This window comes from Pteropus alecto, unplaced genomic scaffold (genome assembly GCF_000325575.1).
Source record: "Pteropus alecto unplaced genomic scaffold, ASM32557v1 scaffold276, whole genome shotgun sequence".
NCBI lineage: Eukaryota > Metazoa > Chordata > Mammalia > Chiroptera > Pteropodidae > Pteropus > Pteropus alecto.
Genome location: NW_006438074.1, coordinates 5,870,825 through 5,894,041, shown reverse-complemented (window position 1 = coordinate 5,894,041; position 23,217 = coordinate 5,870,825). Strand labels below are relative to the sequence as shown.

Below are 23,217 nucleotides of genomic sequence, written 5' to 3'. Positions count from 1 at the left end.
CGACTGTGGAGATAGAAACGGGAAGTGTGCCCTTGGGTATCTGTGTTGTTCTTTCTCAGAGGGAGCCTATCTTTATGCTCTGTGAGTCTCAGCTCGCTGTATTCATTTGCTCTTGCTGTTTGCTTTCAGGTACGACTTCCTCAGGTTTGAATACATTTGCCTGGTGACCTGAAAAAATAATCATTTTAAATCACCCTTCTGGGCTCCCTTTTTATACATTTTCCCATTCTGATCCATACCTGTTAGAGTAATTCTGATGAAGAGTGTGGGCAGGGGGGTTAGATTTCACACTTGAGCAGCTCTGAAAAGGGAGTGAACATTCATACCCAAGGCAATGTACTTGGCTGGGATTCTCTGTTCTCTTTGCTATTTCTGCAGATATTTATGCTTAAAAAATAATTTCTCCCACCCTTGAAGCACAGCCAAGCTTCTCCTCTGGCTGGATCCAATCACACACACAAAAAAGTCTCCTTCCCTAAAAACAGCAGATGAGCTACGGTAGAAAACAACAGAACAAGTATGATGACCTGGAACCATTTTACAGAGGGAGAGGGGCTCATTTCTGAATGAGGGCGACTAAGCCTGACTTCTTCCTAGGAGGAATCTGGGAGCAGGGAAACACACAACTATAACTTAGGTCAGGGAAAACTTCATCTTCAATGTCCCTCTTTGGGCGTATATGGATGTATGTCTGACATTCTTGACCCAATCTAACCTTCAGATTAGATTTGGGAAAAAAGATTCATCATCTTTACTCTAGTTCTTCAGTCTTCTGTTAAGCCTTTCCAACCACTTAAGACTTGTGGAAGATGGCAACAAAGATTGCTTATCCTTCCCCTCAGCCAAAGACCCCGCGCTGCCCGTTCCCTGACAGCAGCGCAGCACCCCTCCCTCACTCTGCCTGGGTCTGTGTCGGGGGCTCTGGCTTGCTTACACAAAGCAATTCCAACTAGGATTTCAAGGGAAGCTTGGTTCTCACTCTCCCATAACCCCCAGCAGGCTGGTTCTACAAAAAGGTATTACTGTATTCAGTATTTTTACATTGTTTCTATATAAATATCTGCCTGTAATTGTCCAGATTTGATGCTAACCTTTTTAACTAACAATTACTGATACTTTAAAGGAACTAGTAAACTGCCAAACTCAGTTGCTATGAGGGAAGAGCGATTCTAAAAAAGTAGTGTGTCCTTCTTCCTCAAGACTGGGTTCACATATGGATACGCAGAGTTTGAGGTGTCAAGCATTGTCCTTACCTCTGACGGTATACAGTAAGATTCAGTCACAGCCCTCGAGGGGCTCATAATTCAGGTCTCGCACGTGCAAGACTAGAGACAAGTGGTAGGTGTAACTGTGGGCAATAGAGGGGAGAGGGGCTGATTCAGGCTGGGGTGTCAGAAAGTCTTCACAGTGATGGTGTCTGGGTCTTTTAAAGTACGAAATGGACACTGAAAGAACAATTGTATCACCAGAGAGGAAACACTGAATGCTTCCAAGATGCAAAACAACCTGGGACTTTGAAAGTCTAAGGGTTCAAGTAAGGATCAGGAGCTTGAGAAATATTATTGGCTCCTGTCAACGATTTATGCCTCTTATTAGTCTCTTCCCTCAAGTGTTCTGTAAAATCAGAATGCCTTCTAATAGAAGATGACAATATTGTCATAAAGTTCATTTAAAGAAACCTCCCATGTGAAAATGTCACCTCTTTCCAATTTGTTTAAATAAGAGAGTCATAATATTTATTTCATCAAGGGAGCTTGAAGCTTAGTTGGGATTAATTTACTTCATTACTCTTTCTAGGGCACTTAAAATTTATAATCCCATATGTGGTTTGTAGGAACAGACTTCATGAGGATTTGATGAGAAACGTTATGAATATTTCATCAAGTTTTTTCATCGTTTTTTCAAGTATAACCACTCTCACTCTAGCTTCTCCAGTCCCTCATTATAATGTACCTGGTTACCATGAGAGTTTCCCAAAGGAAGGCCTTAGCCAATCCATTCTGGATGCTGCTCTTCATTAATTGACAAAGGACCTCCCTTTGCTGAAGGGCCCTGATCTCCTCTATGGGCAGTGGATCCATGATGCTCATATAACACCTATTGTTTACATGTTTATCTATTTCCCCAAGTACATTGTGAACTACAGGGCATCGAAGTACTCATATTTTGAATCTCTTACAAGCATCTGACACAGTAAGCAGCAGAGAAGAGGTGATAATAAAGGTTTGTTAAATGAATAGATACATACCCTCTGCTCTTGTTATAAGGGAAAAACCAACCCATGTTTTCTGAACATGTGACCTGCCCTCCTGGGCTTTTCTTCTTTCGCTGTTCACCCTCACCCCAACATCTTTCCTTTCCTTTCTCACTAAGCTAATCTGATTATTTCAGGCAGAGGTTTTCAACGTGGGCTACACAGTAGAATCACTTGGGGGAGCTTTACAAATAAAACATTTCTCCCCACCAGGAGAAGTTCTGATTTGATTTGTTGAGGTGGGGCCCTGGCGTTGGTATTTTGTAAATGCTCCTGTGACGGGTTTAAAGTGGTTTAAAATGATACTCAAGTCCTACCTTCTCCTGAAAAGACTAATGTGCCTCTGATGAGTTTACCTTGCTCTGGATTCAAAGCAGTTGCTGTTATAACCACTTATTAGGTAACAAATCAAACACTGCCTCGTGATAGTATCTCAGTTTTTTCTTTCTCTCCTGCACTTTATTTCGATTATTCATGAATGTGTATGTTTGTATACAAGTGTATGCGCATTATTATTTCGATCATCTCTCATACTAGACCAGAAGAGGTGGAAACTGTGTCTTCTACTTCTTTGCATCCCTATGCCATGTACATGGTGAACCAAGTTGTACTTTTGGTTATTTAAAAAAAATGAAACGAAACTAAAACAAAAAATCAAAACAATAACAACAAACAAACAAACAAAACCCTAAACACCTAGTTGAAGCCATTTAAATACTACTGTAAGAACATGTCTTGGTAAGAATAATAATGTTGCAAAAGGGTGGGGCAGGATTGAGGCAGAGTAGGAAAGGAGTAAATAAAAGTCGAATGGAAAAAAAGCTAAAGTAGTCCAAAACAAAATGTTTCCCAGCTTCTTAAGAGAGGTTTTACAAACACTGAAGCAGAATAAACAAGAGAATTAACTTGGCTTGTGCCCTGATAAGGAGATTTCTTTCTTGGTTATATAATTTTACAATGTTTCCAGGGTGTAAAGAAAATAATCAGCCAGGAAGGACTCCTTCCCTTGGACTACACAATTCGGCTCTTGGGTTAATCAGTTCGAAGATCTGCTCAGCTTGACCTGACCCCCTTCCAGCTCTGTGATCTCAGACTAAGAGCCCTGGTGTAGAGCTCAAGGTCACAGAAATGGGATAAAACATAATCTTCATTCCATAATGTCACAGAAATGGGGTAAAACATAATCTTCATTCCATAATGATCCCTTGGTGTAGTGGCCTCTGCTCGCACATCAGGGGGAAAAGCAAAAGAGAAAAAAAAAGAAAAAAGCTAAAGCTGGTATTTTCTCCTAGTGGTTGGTGTTCCACAGGTCTGCCTACTCTGGAATGATCCAGGCATACTCTCCGACTAGTGCTATAAATTATTTGGAGTATTATTTGGAGCAATTATCTTAGACAGCTATAAAGTACTGTTTTGTGCATGTATCCAGAAAAGGTTTATTTTCATATGGCTTCTCTACTTTGTCATGACATAAGACCACAGGAAAGGCTCAGTGAATCACTAAGCACACACTTTGGTAAAGCGAGATAAGGTCATCAGATAGAGACACGTTTTCTTTATCAATCTTTATCCTAGTTATTAGGTTACAACTTTAACAACTGGTCCCAAAAGACACACATATTTCTACAGATTAAACACACATTCTTTTGCCTAGGTTGGCCATTTTAACACTTATCATATTTTACTTAAATTTCTCATTATGGTTTGAAAACATGATTCAAAAGCATTTAACTCTGCTCTTGATTGATAGTAACAAGTTATCCTTTGCAGATTAGTTAATACCACTGACCCATTTAACAGGATATGAGTTGATAGACTCATTGATCCATTCATGCTTTGCTCCTGGTTCTTCTCATGACCAGTGGCCTGCATTTATCCTTATAAGCCAAGAATCAAGAGCCACCAAAATCCTCCAGTCACCAGAGACACAAAATAATAGCAGTTACCTGGACAGCCACTTCCTATTGACACTAATAAAATGGAAATGACCGGTTAGTTTATTAAAACAAATGGAAAAGAAAAATGTGGCTCTTACTTCTTTATCTAAGAAATGCTAACTAGAATCAGCCAAACTAGAATGTAGGAGCCTGGAATCCATGGCACCATATATAATAGACTAAATCACAAAATCAGTATGTGCCATCTAAAATCTAAAACAGAGACAAACTGTAAGTTTTCAAGGAACAGGGCTAAGGATCCATGAAAATGACTGCATCAACGCTGATTCACAAGAGCTTTTGCTTTTTCAAACAAGAGTTTAGGTAGTAGTGCTTGACAATCCTTATTGATATGCCTGATAGCTGCAAATGGGTTTAATTAACAAAATTTATAACCTAGGGTACAAACCAAAGGCCGTTAGATTCTACAGGAATATTTCTGGATGTGTTCCACTGAGAAGAGAAGTAATGGATTCAGAATCCAGGATACTTGAATCATCAAGAAAAAGACATAGCAGAAGTAATGAGCACGCCAGGGCCTGAAACTCAAGAATGTTCCCCTAAACGAAAACAAGCAGCTCCATCTTCTCAGAACATGGCTGACTCAATCATCAAGCTGGAATGTTATTTACACAGTCCCAAGCAAATCAAGAAGAATCCTCTCGTCTGTAACCAAGAGCACTCGGAAAGTTATGTCTGGAACAGGCAAAGGCTCATGTCTGTTGGATGATTCCTGATTCCTTGAAAAAGAGCCAATTTACCTAATGCAGGTAAAGGGCAACGATCCCCTTCCTGCCAACTCCTCCAGAAAGGACCACCAGCATGGCATTTCATGCTTTTTTAATTAATAACTTGGACTTATTATATTTAGCAAAACAGAGAAATCTGGGTTCTGAAGTCTGCCCTATCCAACAAATCAGAATAATCTACCCTGTCTTCTTCCTCTTCCTGCTGTAGGAGAGGTTGTGATGGAACCTGGTTTGCACAGAGGATAAAGTTGAAGTTAGACATCAGGAAAAATAAATTTCCCAATTAGGAAACATCTTACTTACCAAAGGGGTCTTTTCTTTGGATGTGGAGGGAAGATTAAGAAAGGGGTAGAAATTAACTTTTCTGGATGGAAAGGAAATTCTCACTTGAGGCCAGGATAGAAACCATAAATAGGGAACTCTAAGAAAGTCATCATCCTTTTGGAGGTCTTTCTAGCATCATCCAGTACTTTAAACTACTGGCTTATGAGTTAATGCAAAAGTACCCAGGATCTGGGGAACAGTTTATTCACTTGGCAAGGTCTTTTTTGGTTTCAGGTTTTCAAAGCATACTAACCTTAAGAAAAAGCACCATCACCATTTAATTTGTACATGAATTATCTAGTACTCAACAAACACCAGCTAAGTGAAATAATAATTTGCCCCTTACAGATGGAAAATTTGAGATCTCTAGAAGTGTGGACCTTGGTCCCTTATAAGCTATTGGCAAATATCAGGCGGCATGCTAACTCTCTTGGGTCTATTCTTATAGTTTTCTCCTGTGTGTGACTTGTCTCCCCACTTCATTTTAACTGCTTTTGGGAAAGGCAGGGATGCTGGTTTCTTTACTTAGCCCCTGCTGGTGTTGGCCCAGCACACATAATGTGGCCAGTGCTTTCAGAAGATGAACATTCAGCTTGTTAGGTACGTCTTGTTCTTGACTTTGACAGTCACAGAACATTGTCAAAGTGCTCACCTGTCTTCTCTCTGAACCGAGGTATTGGAATACTAGCCGGGTATTCACACTGTGGCTCCAGGTGTTTCCTAGCGCAGCGGTCACACAGCTGGATCCGGAATTGCCTGAAATGAAGCAGGGCAAAACTAGGATTACAGATACCCTTTCTTGTGATGGCATTTCACATAAACAAAAGTCTACTCATTGCTCATTGCTCAGAAAGTACTCAGGGGCTCAGTTCATTACCATAGAGGTTGATGGATTAGAGAAGGAGACGGGTTCAGGGATATGAGACTTAAAATAAAAGCCAGCATGAGTTTCCTTCAGCCTCAGTGAAAGTGACTACTACTGGGCTAAAAGGTAAGAGTGTTATATAACGATAAGAGGTTGCATTGCAAGGCAGCTTGGAACTGTTGCTAATAATAAATCAAGCCACTCAGCATCCACGGTAGAAAGGAATAAAGCTATTACATAGAGTAAGAGCCGGTTATGAAAGTCTTAGTTTAATAGAGTTGTAAGACATTTTTTAGCTTGATAGAGTTTTAACTCAATTTTCCTTATCAGTACAGAAATGGTGGCATATGCATACAGAATTTCTTTGCTCTTCCAACCCTGCATGCATGCGCGTGCACATACACACACCCAGAAGAGGAATGTGGGAGAGCTCAACATTTCATATCTCTGTATTAGACATCCTTCTCCCAAGAGAAACATTCTTTTGCCTTCCAAGACTTTTCTAAAAGGGGGAGGATCTGAAGTAAACTATCTGAGTGTCTAGCTGGCTCCACGTCGTAGTTCAGCTACTATCTTACATCTCCAGAGCTTTACTGATGACTCCTGACATCACCAGGAGGAAACTTCCTGCTCACCTCCTTTTCTTCCTCTTTAGACACGGCCTAACAAGTTCCACCACTTAGTAGCCAGCCTTCGCTATCACATCTAGCCCTTTCGGAGGTCCCTTCTGAACTCCTGTGCCCTCTTTGGGCCTGGGCCATGGGAGGGATCCTAGTCTTAGGGAGGCAGGCACAGTGGGGCATTTTAGCCAGCCTTATATCCTCAAGATACTATCTCTCTTCAATGAGGAGTCAAAGTACACAGGGGTTCAAGTCTACTAAATTGGTTAAAAGGAGTTTCTTGTCTGTTGCCTACTCACTACATCATCTGATTTTCACCCCTCAATGTGAAGTAGGTCTTCTTTTCTAGACCAGACATCTGGTCTAGACTAACTTTGCATGACCCTAAGCTCCTGGGCCCAAATACTACAACAGATGATTGTGGTTCAGTGGTCCTAGGCTGGAAGAGATTTTGTTGGTAATGTCGAAGTGGGAGTGCTACTGGCATGTAGAGGGTCGAGGTCAGTGATGCTGCTAAACATCCCGTAATGCCCAGGGCGGCCCCCACAACAAAGAATTATTTGGCCTCAAATATAATAGTGCTGAGCTTGTGAACCCCTAGGTTAGATAATACTAACCATATATTTTCTCTGGTTCAAGAAGTACAGGAATGAATTAGATGGAAATCACCAAAGGGGGCCTCAACAAGCCTAGGCATTTCAGACGGAAGGGGAATTTAGCATAGAAGAGAATAAAATTTGGTGTAACCTTGGTTCATTAGGCACAAGATTCAAAACACACACAAATTAAAATGAAAGCAAATAATCCAGACTGTGCTGATCTGATCTTATCACTCCCTTACTTAAACTCCTTTGGCAGTTGTCTGTGCCTGAGGATAAAATACATTCTGGGCATTTGGTCCTCGGTGCCTGTATCCCTCTCTGGCCCCATCACTCCAAGGTCTCTCATACCTTCCTGATTTCTCTGTCTTCAACCTTCTTGACCTCTTGTAAGCAGTTGATAAAGCTTCTCTCTCCTTTGGCATCCAATATACTGGCTTCTTCTGCTTTTCCCTGTACCACATTGATTGCCTTCCTTTCTGTTTTTCTTCTCCCTCTCTTCTTAGTGGGTGGACTTCAGGGAGGTGGCCATGACCAAAAATATCCCTAATGCCTATGTACTTTCAGTGGCTAGAAAATTTATTAATAAAGAGGCCAGGTGCTTGCATTTTAACATGTAGAAATTCTTTTATTACAACAAAGAAATGTCTACTCTTCAATTTTTCTTTTTTTAAAAAAAGTCTATTTTTCATCTTCTTCTTCTTGATAGAGATATATTAACAGAGAAATGTTTCTTGCTATAAGAAAACCAACACCGCAAGGGCAAGAGCAACTGATTTTTTTTTGTTTGCATTTTTATAAAACAGCTCTATTGAGATAATTCATACTTAATATAACCCACTCACTTAATGTGAATAGTTAAATGGTTTTTATCATATTCAGAGCTGTTCAACCACTACCACAATCAACTTTAGAACATTTTATTACCCCGAAAGGAAGCCTCAGATCCCTTAGCCATAAGCCTCCAGCCCTTCTTTCCTACCCCCAGCCCTAGGCAACCATTAATCTACTCTTTGTTTAATCCTAAGAATAAGGAGAGGATGGGGAGTAGTGGAGACTGTGCTGAATTAGAGGATTCATCCAGAATCTTAAGGGGTGGGGGGGGCCCTGTCCAGCTCCGGCTGTTGTTATCATGTGGCAATATGAGTTCACGGTCAGCCACATCTTTTGATTTTTAAAAGGGAAGCCAAAAATTAATATTTTAAGTACAATCTCCTGATTTAAAAATGCTGGTTTAATTTTTTAATTTTTAAAAACACACATTCTCATGAGACAGATATGACTAATTTCCACCAAGCTTGCCATGTCCTCTCAATATGGCATGGCCTCACTGCTGACAAGGAAGATTTTGGATCATTTCTAATCCTCTGTCTCAACCTGACTTGCCTCAACACTTGTCCTTCATTTTGAATCACAAGAACTGCAAGCCTGACATAATGAATTTTAGCACCGTAAATTAATTGTCTTCAAATCGAGCTCAGATCTCCCCATGTAGACTTGCTCCTCTTTCTTTGTCCCTCTCTTTGGCCTTCCAACTAATCCAGTTTGAAACCTCAGGTTCATTTTAGAAATTCTCCTTCTTCCATGCTCCTCACTTCCAATAAATTGTGAAATTCTATTGATTTAATTGTAAAATCTCACCTATATCCATTCCCTACCCTCCATTCTTCCTACCCCAGATTTAGATCAAGCCCGCATTAGCTCTTATCCGGGGATGTCTGCTATAGCTTTCCACCTGATCTCCATGCCGCTATCTGCTTCTCCCTATGAAAGCCCATTCTCTGTTCTACCACCCAATTAACCTCCCCAAGCACACATCTAAGCACATTTCCCTGCCATTTTTAATCAGCATGCTCAGAAACTTTCAATGGCACCCAAGTACCTTCAAAAAGTTCTAAATCCCTAAAACTGGCATTGAGGGCTCTTCCAGCCTGTGCCTAATCTGCCTTTCCACACCTCTTTTTCCCCATGCCCCCTTCGAACCAGGAACATCTCTAGGTCAACATGTTGTCTTCGACACCACTTCCTACGTGCCACTTTCCTGATCATCACAGAAATAATGTTTTCCTCCTCTAAACCCCCTTACTACTTTCACTCTCTCATGTTACGGCCATTTTCTATCCTGTGGTATATTACTTGTGTGTTTTTCTTATCAACTCCTAACATATATTTCAAGAGGAGCCAAATCCATGTCTAATTTATGCTGGTATGCCTGAATCACTTAACACAAAGTCTGAGACACAGGGGATGTTTAATAAATACTGGTTAAATAGTTAATAAGTTATTCTTACTAAACGTTGAACCATGTTATATTCTTATTTTAGCAGATTTACATTCTTAGTTCTATCTTGCTTAGGCTAAAATTAAGAGGTTTACATCTTTCAAGCAAACTCTAGAAACTTATTGCTTAGATGCCTGCTAAGTGATAGGGTAAAATGAGGCCGAGCTTTAAAGTTTGCTAAGGAAAAGCTACATGTGAATAATTAGAAGTTGCTAATTAGTTAAGCACTCAAAAATTTTTCTTGGTACTAAAACTGTAAGAGCTTTCCAGGCCTAGGAGATGTTTTCAGAGATCAGAGCCATTTGGCCAGTAGCCACTATTTAAAGAATCCCATGTCTTTAAACCAATGAGAACGCTTTTAAAAAGTACCCATCCATAGGCTTGGCTGTTTTCTAGACAGGTAAGCTCGAGTCCTAACCAAGGTCCATGAGTGCAAATGAGCGAAAAGTTTCCAGTAGAAACCCTGAGAGAGCAAGCTTGAGGAGACAGATTTTCAGGAGTGCTTACAAACATTAGCCACCTTCAAGAGCAATAACAGCAAGGCCTTGAAAGTTAATGATAATAAAAGATAATATTTTTAAAGTACTACATGTTGAGTACGAAGTGAGCCCTTTATATGGGGAGCCCTTTACGTCTTGTTTGAATTTCATATCTTAGTTCCATCTTTTCATATCCTCACTACTACTCTATGAGGTAGGTAATATCATCCCTGTTGACAGACTGAGGCAACGAGAGATTAAGTAACTATCCCAAGGTGACATTGTGGGGAAATGACAGAGGCAGAGGTCGAAACCAGGCTGAGTCTTATCCTCTTCTCCAATCGGTCTTCTCCAGGCTCATTATGTCAAATAGCCTGCTACTCCACCTGCCAGGGGGGACCCCAGGAAGGGCCTAAAGAGCCCAAAGACCCACCTCTGGGAAGACACTGATGGAGGTGTGTTGTGAGCATCTTATCACTCATCTAAACTCAGTGTGTCACTCAGGCTCCACACTCAGCTTCCTCTGTTCTGATGTACAGTGATAACCCAGGGCAAGGGGTTTCTAGAAAGATATGCATGCCCTGGCTTGGCAAGGTATTTAGCCTTGCTCAACTGGCCCAGTAGCTGAATTCATGCAAATCAGGTGGCCTGAAACCGACCCTCTCTGGTTAGAGGCTTACAAATCTGGTCAGGATTAGAAAGTTATTTCACTTAATAGGTGGGAAAATAATTGTTGAAGGGTGGTTAAAGGTGGTAGGACCACTTGAGAGAGAATTGAGAGAAAAGGAAGTGGAGAAGTTATCAATTACTATAAGCTTGTAGCTTTATTTTCAACTGGAAAACTCAGTGGTCTCATGTCTTTTGACTTTCAAGCACGCTTATGTGAGGACTGGTATAAATGATCATTAATGCTGTTTATGGGAAATTTAAGGTGGAAGGAATATGCTTACTGGCTTTTCAGAAAAGGTGATTTCCTGCCCAATGACCTAATTAGTCAGGAAATAGATAAGTGAACCTTCTCTATGCTCATTTTAAGCGGAAGTTCTAAAAATTGGGGTGCTTTCTACTTCTCTCCTTTTTGATGGCTGTGATATTTAGACCTGCCAAGGCACTATGACTTCATTGTACTGGAATTTGGTTGATTCTAATACAAATTAAAAAATCAAATAAATGACCTGGGTTTTGAAAATATTTTCATTATTGGGGATTTTTCATTGTCACAGGATTGAGCCTGTTAAAGTATCTGAATAAACTACATGAAGAAATCTAATTTATTTACTCTGAAATCAGGTCTCTCTAAAAAAGACTGTGGGAACATTCATTCTCCACTCTCTCAGAGACTCTTTTAGATAAGTCAAAGCATGTTCTCTTTCTGTGTTTGCTTACCCATCTGTAAAATGTGAATAATAATTCTTGCCTCCAGGCAACCAAAGGTTCCTGGTGACCCTTAGATGAAATACTTGATATGTATAAATGACAGAAACAACGATGATCAAACAGTAAAGATGAAATTCTAGGAAGAAAAGAAGTTTAAACATCATCTTCCATGTTGTTTATTCTGCTAATAATGAGGCAAGCTAGTAAAGTTCAGTAATGAAGTAGTTAAAAAAACAGAATTTGAATTCTGGAATCTCTTTCATAAGTGCATGCTATCTTTTGGATGCAATTCCCCACTCCTTGGAGTGGGAGTAGGTTATGAAGACAAATTTCTCACAAGGCAAGGGACTTTCTCTCTGCTCTGTACACACAGGGTTGTAGCCTTGTGCAATCAGACTGGAGGAGGATAATCAGGTTGCTATGTAGCCTTGATTTCCAAAAAGGTAATGGGTCTCTGGTACCAACCTGTGTCAGTACTTAGAAAAGGCCTTTTCTTCTCTGAAAACATTTCAATTTATGACTTTTGTGGCTAAGCATCACTAGGAGGTCAAACTGAATCTCTAGTACATAACATAAAAGTGTCTGCTGTGTAGCAAAAGGGCCAACTTTAAAAGAATAGGCTTTTCCATGTTAAAAAAAAAAAAAAAATTAAAGCATAAACAAAGCAGTGACTCCCAGAATAGGAACAGAGAAGACCGAAAGGTTCATGGCCTAAGAAGGCTGGATATTCTGGACATTTGGTTCCTCCTGTTCCTTCAGTTGAAAGGCAACTTATTGAGACTAGAAAAAGGAATATAAAAAAAAAGAGAGAGAGAGAGAAAAGAAAAATATTTTCAGGACTGAAATAAGTTCAGGGAAGGAGATGGCATGTTACCTTTGGAATGGACTCTCTATCTCATTTTCACATTCTAAAGCATGTTCTATGAAATTCATGATAGCATATGGCCAGGAGGCAGGATCATGAAGTTCTATTTCTGATTTAGTTGTAGGCTTTTAGTGAGACCGGGAGGAAGAAAGAGAGTGGCTGTAATAATGAACATTGGAGTAAGCCTTGGTGATGACCAGTTTTTTTTACCTCTCTGAGACTCGGTTTCCTCATCCGTGACAGGAAACAGTTGTTCGAAATTATCTTAAAATTTCCTGCCTGTACTAAGAACTTTAAATCTATGGTGTTTTGACGACAAGAAATTAGTTCCTCATTCTGGACCTCACCTTTTCCAGGAAGTCTGAGAATGCTCTATTCCATATGTTGTCTTGGAATGGCTGTGCCCTACCCGATACCCCTTTAAGCCTGAAGAGTGTACAGATGTATGGTCCTTTTCCTAGGAGCAGGTTTCTCTTCAGACTAGGCATTTTCTTAGTCTGTCCTACTACTAAAACCTTATAATGGGTAAACATGTACTGGCCAGTGGCCAAGTCCCAGCAAATACAACTTCAACATAATGAAGCTGAAAGATGGGAGTCTGAGTGAAACAGTAGGGATTAGAAAGGGAATATCCTCCATTGAATTCGGTTTTCTTCTGTTTAAAACCAGGCCCGTGGAAGGTGCTGAGCTTCAGCACGTTTTTTTGTTGGGTCATTCGTTTGAACTAGGGAAGTGACTGCGACTTGATTAGCCCCAAAAGAAAGATGAAGTAGGGAAATATTTAGATCTGCTTCTTTCTAAGTTTCCCAGAGTAACCTAAACTATCTCTGATAGTGGATCATTAGCTCTTGTTCTATTCAATGCAGAAAGCCAGAATTTTAGCAACCAGCCTTAAAGAGGATAAATGCGTTATAAAAAAGGAAGACTGCCCAGGGTAGGCTATTTCTAGAAGAAGCATTCAAGATGACCTACAAGCTCCATGAGGCCACAGGGCAAAGGTGTCACATAGAAGAGACTGGGATAGGCTCAGACACCTATCCTCTGGCAAAATTAATTTCCTTGGGGGCTTGTGGTTCACTAACTGAACCTGTGAACCAGCTGTATTTAGTGTGCATTCTACTTCCTTGGGCCTCTAAAATTGACAATGGTCTGTAGGTCAAGTTCCAACGGAAGTGATATTTCTGACCTAGCTCTATAAATAGAGCACTGGAAAAAACCCATCAGCTGCAAATGGCCCAGGGACCACACGCTATCTATTAAGTAAGTAACCACAGTCTCTGTGCTGCCATTTTAGATGAGAAAAAAAATCCTTTGTTATTTATAATCTTCAGAGCTTTGAGATGCTCAAAATACTTTAAAGCTATTAGTCTTCTTTCAGATTTACAAATAAAGGATCTGAAGCATAAAACCACACCATAACTGCCTCAATAGCATCTGCCCACTGAGGAAGGCATTTGGTCTGGTAAAGAATAAGGCTCCATCATTTTGGTAAAGCAGTAAAGTTCATTCCCAATGTCTCCTGGCTGGAAGTGAGAGAGGTGACTGCAGTTCAGAGTCTTTACTTACACAACACTAGGCTGATCCAAGTTTCAATAAAACTTTTTACTGAGGAAGGTAAGAAATGTGAAGAAGACTTGAAAAGGTGGGGTAATCGGAACCTTTGGAATGCAAGTCTGGGATGGATTATTCCCCCACAGCAGAAGGTAGAAAGAGAGTTAGCTGATCACTAGGATAAAGACTGGTATGTACCAGCACACACCACTTAACTTGATTGGCTTTTGTGGGGGTAGAAAATACTCTTAACTTTCCCAGAGTCTTAGAGTGGTCATGTAAGTTATCATCCAACCAGGACACTTTTGAAAATGAAACGAGGAAATTTTAATAATTATATTGGGATAGCAGAGATAAATCAGGACTGTTCTGGGCAAACCAAGATTTATAGTTACCCTACAGAGATACCACGTAGGAAATGTCCAAAATCAGGATGAGATGCTCACCCTACAAGAAAATGGTCAGTCTAGAACCCATCTCATTTACTAACCAAAAGTTGTACAGGGGATATGGCACAGGACTTCTCTGCTATGCTTGCAGTAACAATGATGGGTTTCAAACATAGCCAGGAAAACAACGGGCTTGAACCAGCATGTCTGAATAAAAAGAAGCAATTCCCTTCTTTTTATTCCCTCCTCCCCCCAGCTCAGCTTCCAACATTCTCTAGGAGGATATGGCCCTGAATCCTTTCTCCAATAATCCAGCTTTCCTCCTGCTACCTTCTATTTAACGAGGAAAAACCCGTAGTTGGGTCTCCTGACTCTTTGAAAAGAACTCTTTAATTAAAAATAAGTTCACTCACCAGAGAAAACACACATATTCTCCTTAGGTAAATAAGATAAATTAAAGAAAACGAAAACCCAACCAGTTAAGAAAATCTGAGGCATTTTCTTTTTTAATTTGGACTTCATTCAGTATAAGCCAGGAAGATGCTTATGTGAAATAGTCTTTCTTCCACAATGGTCTGTTCTCTCTGCTCACTGTGAACAAGTGAATTCCTCAAATCATGCCAGTCAGCCCCCCTTGGTATGAGATTTGCTTTTCCACTCCCATTGTAAAATCCAAGGCAGCTGGATTCTGGTAAATCTCATGTATACATGGTTATCATCTCATTTTTTTGACCATTTGATATTTTTTCAAGTGACTTTTTTTTTTTTTTTTTTTTCCTGGCTGAAACAGAAGGAACGTAGACACTTATTCTGATTTCGGATTGTTTATAGCCTTGGCTGCTGGAAAAAAAATCATCTTCAGATATGCGTACTTAGCCAACTGCCTTTGGAGAAAACTGGGAAGGGTAAAAAATGGCCTATCCTCTGTCAATCACACTTCCTGTGGAGATTGAAACTATAGTAAAGTAATACTCGGTAGCTTTATATATCCAAGGATATAGTCTGGACAATGAGTAGGCCAGGTGATAGCCCACGTGGCTGAAGAACAAAGGGACACACTAACAGCCATGGGGTTTGCCTTTGGGAAATGAGCTCACCAGGCAAAACCAGGACTGGAGACAGGCTCCTTTCCCAAGGCCTTGGCTGATGCAGAGCTGGGCCCAGGTACTCTTGCTTTGGCTTCAGGCTGGCACTGGATCACTGGCTCTTTGCAAGTCATAGGGAGAGAAGGGAAAAAGAAATGCTGTTGTTTATCAGGAAATCTGTTCCTGAAGAAAAATATTTCTATGAAAACCATCAGTGGCTTCAAAAAATCATTAATACAAAAAGACATGTCAACTAAATGCAATGTGTAATCCTAGACTGGATCCCGGACCAAAACACAAAATTATCATAAAGGACATTATTGGGACACCTGGCAAAGTTTGAATTTGTCTGTTACATAATAAATAGCATTCATGATATCATTGCTAACTTCCTGGGCGTGATCATTGTATTGTGGTTATGTAAGAGAAGTTCTTGTTCTTAGGAGAGAAACGCTGAAGTATCTGGGGATGAGGGTCATGATGTCTACAACTTACTCTCAAATGGTTCAGCAAAGACAATACTAGTAAATTAATATCATAAAAAATAAAATGATAACAATAATATGAGAGCGATAAAACCAATGCAGCAAAATGTTAACAATCTAGGTGAAAGGTATACGGGAGTTCACTGTACTTTCCTCGGATCTTTTCTGTAGGTTTGAACTTTTTTTTTTTTTAAAAGAAAAATTAGCATGAAAGTGTAGGTTGGCCTACCTTATGAGATGACTCGAGTCACTGATTTAAAATCAGGATATGGGACTCGATCTCTGGAGATATTGCTAGGGAACTGTTTCATATGCATGTTTATGCAATTACCTGGTTCACTATTAAAAATGCAGAATCCTTGTCCCCACCCCAAACCTAATGCATCAGAATCTCTGAGGACTGAAGCCCAGTTGTCTGCTCTCCCCGAGGATCCCTATTATACACAAAAGTTTGAAGAAAAAAAAAAATCACACATTCGGCATTTGCCGTTTTGCTTGCAACTATAGGCTTCGCAGACCCCATGGATAGTCCACGTACTGTCACGGACACATTTACACTAGAAAATCTCCACCCTGTACCCGGTGATGGGGCTCTGCATCCTTTTCATCATAGAAGACACCATTCTGGTGAATGCTCTTTGGCCCAGTTTTTAAGACTCCTATCTGCTGACTTTATTCCCCACCCTACTTCCCAGGGGGAATAGAGCAGAGATGTAAATGCTTTCTAGAAGTGCCATAATTCATCTGGTTGGAGTTGTTCTCAGAGGAGCCACCCAAAACCCTAATTTGGAAAGGAGGAGCCGCTGACAGCCTGCGGCATGACACAGGACAGGGCTAGTGATGGGGCCCAGGTCCCCACTCAGGCAGAGACCCTCATTAAGGTCCCTCCTCTGTCAGGATCCTTGACACCAAACATAGTGCAGCTTTCAGAGTTCAAGCTTCCCTTGGTTTCTTTAGTGAGAACAGAAACAGAGTGCAACGAGGGAGTAAAGAGAATAAAGTGGGTCAGGGGACAGAAGCCCAGAGCTGCTTTGAAAACTCCAGAGTACTTAAGTGCATCTGATGAATTCAAGTTAAAGCACACTAAGAAATATTGCTTTGCTCCATTCTGCAACATTGGTCTAACCATTATTCCCATTTCACAGAGGAAGAAGTGACTTGACTACTGAAACCCACCCAGCCAGAGGCAGAGCTGCGGCCAAAGCTCAAGCATCCTACGACTCTCTGCTGTCCCAGCTGCCTCCCTTTTGGCATCAGTGCACATCCCTGCGGAGAATGCTTTTAATTATCACCTAGCCCAGAGTGTGAAGATTTATTGTTGCGCTTTCCTCCGGCCCCATCTCAAGCACCCCTTTGGGAAGTGGAATGATCATCATGATAGGAATCAGGATATTTTCAGGCGTGGGAGGAAATGGAATGCCTGCGTGGCATATGTTTGTTGCCCCTGAAGGCTCTGAGAAGGCGGTGGGAGGTGGGGGGCGCAGAGAAGTGGAGTGTTGAATAGTTTGGTGAGGCAATCCCAGTGTCCTCAGCACCCTGAGTTTTATGATAAGAACCCAAAGGTTCTTTGGGTTTATTTTCCCAAACCAGTGAATTCAGCTTGGCTGCCGAGTTTCTTCAGTTCAGCTTCTGTTTCCGTGACCCCTGGAGCCGGACTTCCTGAATCAAGGCTAAGAGAAGCTGCTGCCCTTCTCTCTTTTTGGGGTGTGCACACGCACGCACGCGGGCATGTACAACACAAAGCATATCCCCACGGTCATCAGGCCGACACAAGGCTCACAACAAATTGGGGCCACAGAGGAAAGGAAAACTCCATTCGTGACAGGAATTCATAGAGGCCCCCAGATCACAAGTTGCAAGGTCTGAACACTGTGCAGATTGCCAGGGAGAAGGAACTGATAAACGAAACATGCTGATGCTAACAGGGTTATTTTAATTGGGGGAACTAGTTTGGTGGCAGAAGTCAGTACACATGTGCGAAATATGAGTTCTTAAGCAAAGCAATTTCCTTCTTTCTCGAAGGCCACTATTTATCTAGAAATGAGAAAGAACTAAGTGTTGACTGAAAATGATTAGATTCAACAAAATCAAGACCACCTACTTGGTATAACTTGTTCCACATCTCAGACATCAGTCGATATAAAACATTACACAAAGAATTATGGGGTAACATTTTGGGATAATTGGTATGTTCCAGGCAATAGGCTCAATACTTTACATACATTATCTTCACGAGGGAGGTACCATTATCACACAACTTTTCTAGGGAAGTAAGCTGAGCTACAGAGAGAGTAAGTGATTACCTAAGGTCACCAGGCAAGTGGCAGAGCAAGGATTTGAACCCAGCAGTCTGACTAGTCACTTCTTCCATGGTTTCTTTCAGCCATTTAGAAAGTACTATAAGAACAACCACTCGTCTCTTTCTCTGGGAAGAAAAACTCATGGAGATTCCTTCACCCCATTTTCTAGATACTCATTTGTTTTCTTTTTCTCATTAAATTGTAATATTCGATTTCTCATTCCGAGTCATCTGTGTCGAGAGAAGCATATTTGAATAATGTTCCCTCCCTGTTGTTGGGAAACTCTTCGTCATATGATAGGTTTCTAGAAATTGATACCAAAGAAAAATAAATCTCCAGGTTCTGTAGATATCCAACTGAAAATATGTAAAATAACCTTAGTTGCCAAAATCATGATTGGCTTTCCTTCTCTGACTCAAATCTCCACATCTGGTTCACCTTCTTTGCCAGAAGTACATGATTATGTATCTTTTTCATATTTTAGAGTGTTCATGTATTTTATGACGTTTCTATGTAGAATTGCTATGTTAATCACCCCACTGATAATTACATTGTTTCTTTTATCAGTGTTAACTCCACAATGAAAAATGAAGCAGGAGGTAAATGTGGCAGAGTCAGAAGAGCCCCATGGGAAGCCAGTTAGTCCCTTTTCGCATCTGTAATATGTTTGTGGGATGGGAAAAGGGACGATAATCACAGTTAACATTTACGTGCACCTACTGCAGCATGGGCAAGAAACAGTTCCAGGAGCATTATGTGATAAAAATAAAAATCTCTTAATCATCTCAACAACAAATACGTGGGTACTATTACGACCCTTATCTTACAGATGATAAAACTTCACCCACATAGTAAGTGATGGAGACAGGACTCAAACCGTGACAGTCTGACCCCAGAGTTCTATTCCAGCTTCCTCCATGATTCCGACAAGCAGCCAGGCCTGGGAGTCCTTGTTCTAGCTGACTTTCCATGTCAGCAGCTGAATTTGATGTTTTGCACACTGTATGTACGTCTGAGTGGATTATTATAATGTCCTTCGCCAAGGATGGCCCATAAAGTTTTCATGACATTACCATAGACTCATCTTGTTTATGAAGCACGATAATAGTACAAACAGAAGAGTCATGTATTAAACATTTTTTTAGTAAAAAAATTTTTTTATCATAGTTCTTAAGGAAAGTGACATGACTGAGGTCCGGCACTTAGGCACGCATCAGAACTGGTACAAACACCTCTTCCATGCAGTCCTTGGGCCTCAGGACCTATTGCTTCACTCAGAAGACACATCACGGCCTCCCTGCCTGCTCAGGCCCCTCTGTAACTATATATACAGCTCCGTGTAAGACCAACAGGATCACTGTGCCTGTTTTGCAGCAGCCCGAGCTCTAAATTAAAAACAGGACAACAGCAATAATACAGCAGCAACAACAAAATAATAATAAAATAAATGGTAGAAAAACCTCTGGATTTCAAAATTTCCTTAAACTGATCATCAAGGGAAGGAAAGGGAGGGTTCCTTCTTGAAAGAGGCAAGTGCTTGCCAGCAGGAACCTAAAACTCATTATTATTCTGCATTTTCTTTTTGCAAGACTGAAGAGTTTTTCTGTCCTCCCCCTCCCCATCCCTATCAAAAGAATACCCCACCCCAAGACAATCTCAAAGTTTAATAGTAGCAAACTCTGGCTTCAAAAAAAAATTAAAAATAAAAACTCAAAAACCCATAGTGGTTACAAAACAGCTTTGTGTGAAAGAGGACAAGTTTTCTCTTAAGAGAGGCTAATTTCATAGGGTTGGGAAAAGAGAGAGATGAGGGGGGAAACGCTCCACAGAGGAAGGGGAGGCGGGAGAGGAGGGGATAAAGGAGGAAGAATCGCTGGCTTTAAAAAGCAACATTGTCCAGAGAGGTGAAAAGGAACAGATGGCCGTGGAGAATGTGGCCCTCACAGCCCTGAAGAAAGGGGCGATGCTGACAGATCTTGCTGTTTCCCATTGATGCCTGAATGTTCTAGCGTGGGGAGCCGAGGCCAGTGCAGGGGACAGACCTCTGTTCCCAGAGGCTCACTGGGGCACTGACGCTGAGGCTCACTGCGGAAAAGAGTCGGCGAGGGGGTGGGGAGGGCGCGCAGCTGTGGCCACAGAGGGAAGGGCGATGCGGGCTGATGCGGGAGTGGGGGCTTCCATGGCCTTCTGGCCACGCCTGGAAGGTCAGCTCAGCACTGGTCTTTGCCTTGGCAGAGGTGAAGGAAAGGACAGCAGCAGGGGCCCAAAGTGTTGGTATCGTCTCTTGAAACACACTGAAGGAGACAAGTCTGGGATAAAATAGATAGCTTAGGAGAGGGAAATAGAGAAAATATTCCAACTGCTTTTACAGAGTTGCGATTTTTGAACTACAATAAACAAGAAATTTGGGTCTTTAAAAGAGGTCAGAGGATCCTGCCAAGTAAATCCTATATTATTTCATGGAGTCTCAGGGCAGAGAAGTAATTTGCCAAAGGAACCCAAAAATGACTTGGTAGCAGATACAGGAAGGAATTTAGAGGTCAGACTCAGAGGTCTGAGTTAGCCTCAAAGAGGTGAATTGAAAGCTGGGCTTTGCGAGACATGGAGGGATGACAGGAGGGGGCAGAGGGGCCTGTAGCACCCAGGGTGTGTCCTGTGGGTGCATGGAACTGGCATCTGGATGGGCTGCTTGCCGGCTTGGTGGGTGTAGTTGCACCATCCTGGAGGACATTACTGGAGACTCCCAAGTCACCACAGAGTGACACTCTGGCCTCCTGGGAGGGGAAGGCCTGACAGCCAGCCCTGCAGCATGGGCAGGGAGAGTGGGCAAAGAGGGGCAAGGGTTTGCCGAAGCAGTGATTATGAAGAGGCCCATAAACTTTAGGGGACAAAGATGTAATCAGTGTCATTTCCTTATTACAATTTCGATCTCGAAAATGTTTGTTCCAAATGGCCTCCTGACTTCTCCCAATGCCCTCGAGAGGGTGATGATAAAATTCAGCCCTGATCCTGCCCACCAGGGAGGAGCTACAGTCTTCCCAGCTCATTGTCTGGTTGGCCCACAGAGAAGTGCACGAGCCCAAACCATTTCTCCAGATTTGATTTTCCTCTCTTCTTCCCTGACCCTGAAAATGAGAGAAACCTGAACTCAAGGCTGAGGGTCTAGAAACAGAGGGGCATGAGTTTGGAGAAACAGATCCTTCATCGGAATTATCACTCAGAAATATTCCCACATGTCTCAGAACCTCATAAACATCTCTCATCTAACCCTCGGTGGGGGTAAGGGCAAGGGAAGTTAAAAGGGAGCTCTAAATATATTTAGAGACCTGACAAGCTTACCTTTACCTGGGCTAAGTCTTCATTTCCACGTGAAAGAGCCTGTCACAATGGCCATCGAGCCCCTTGGTTTCCACTGTATGTACATCTGACTTACGGAGAAAATTCCCAGGAGCAGCTTAGTTAAAAAAAGATCAACCATGATGAAGACCTTGCCTTTTATTTCCCTGATTCATCCAAATTGCTCCCCAGGCGCTGTAGATTTAGAAGCGCCACTAATCATCCTTATAAACAGCCCAGCCACCGCTTAGAAATTACTTTGTATAGCTCCTAAGTGAAATTCCCCCGGGGGATAGAAGATGCCCCAGGCTTTAACAATCAAAACATAACAGCCTCAGTATGAGAATAGAAGACAAGTACACTTTGACATCCCAATTCAAACTCCAGGCTGAATCCCACACACAAGAATGTAATTACCTTTCCCAGTTTGCCGGTATACTAAAGAAATTGGAGAAGTGGAATACCTATTAGGTCCCCACTAATCCTCCTCCTAAATTCAAAGCAGGGCTAGTCCCTGGAATTCATTTCGGAGTATTCTTATGCTCCACTATTGTTAACCGGCTCAATTGATAAGTGCTTGCAGCTAATAATGCTTTCTACTGAGCTCACCCCCTCCTCTTTCCCAGCAGCTCAAAGCACTTTACAAATATCACCTCATTATTCTTTATAACACTCAAGTGAGCCTGATAGGTGGAAAGGTTCATTATCTTCTCCTTACCAATAGGGGAAATAGACAAAGGAAGAAGTGACTCGTTTGCGCCAACAAAGCAGGAGCAGAACTGGAACTAAAACTCAGCCGTCTTCCTGACTCCAAATATGCACATGTCCTATGTCAGCTTGTAAAGCCATTCTGCTGACAGGGCAGGATTTTCTAGTTGTGGGCTGTGTTGTAATCAACAGGTCCACAGAATTGGGGCACTGGCTAGAGGGAAAAGGGCAGCAGCCTAGATAGAGAAACCCCACTGGAAAGGCCTTAACTAGTTGGGACAAGTCGCTTCACCCCGGAGTCTCAGTGTCCTCCTCAGGAAAAGGTGGGGGTCGATGAGAGGATCGTTAAGGTCCTTTCCAGCTCGTAGATAATTAGTGAAGTGAGAGTTTCAAAAGAAGAGTTGTATTTTTTTTTTTTTATCAGCACTTTGTGATGACCTGGGCTTCGTTTCTCTTGTTAAGCCTGAAATAACAGCATCATTGTCTCTCTTGCTCTGTCATCCACTGTCCACCCAAATGATAGTAGGGATCAAACCAGTCATGTGAGGTAGAAAGTGCAAGAGGTAGTCTTGGGGCATCAAGGCCAAGGACTAAAGAGAGATGGAGACAGGAAAGAAGCAGGAAGACAGAAGACTGGAAGGATCATAAAAAGAACTGGCAAACAATATTTTGAGCTGTGCCTGGGCTCTACCCAGGGCACCCCCTACATTCCAAGAAACCTAGGATAAATGCTTCAAAGCATAAGAAGGCCCCAAAGAAACAGGGTTTGCTTTAGTTTTTCTAAATACAGAATTCACTTGTCATCACCAAACCCATATGAACAGAGCGGCAAAGTACCCTGCAGTGGCGGTTTCCCATTTAAACAGAATTTCATTTTAGTGAAATAACACCGATGTGCCTTCAATTAAAACTGAGTTTTACAAGTGGCTTCATAGTTTACGATTTGCGTTACTTGAGCCAGATACACCTGAGCCTTTAGAAAACCTGTAGTACTTTATTTCTCATCTTTTATA

At 41.6% G+C, this 23,217-nt stretch overlaps 1 protein-coding gene across 11 annotated transcripts in view; it reads right to left on the bottom strand.

Moving 5' to 3' along the window:
- Window positions 1–23,217, bottom strand: part of RAD51B (RAD51 paralog B) — a 488,946-nt gene that overhangs the window by 42,405 nt on the left and 423,324 nt on the right. For 8 of the 11 annotated variants that reach the window (XM_015591934.2, XM_015591935.2, XM_015591932.2 and 5 more), the window contains one exon: window positions 5,917–6,020. The exons of 2 other annotated variants lie outside the window; for them this stretch is intronic. In XM_015591934.2, coding sequence (XP_015447420.1) covers window positions 5,917–6,020 — 104 coding nt within the window. Of the gene's footprint in view, window positions 1–5,916; window positions 6,021–21,502; window positions 21,615–23,217 lie in introns of those variants that run through there. One more of the 11 variants, XM_025049135.1, reaches the window with a different exon arrangement.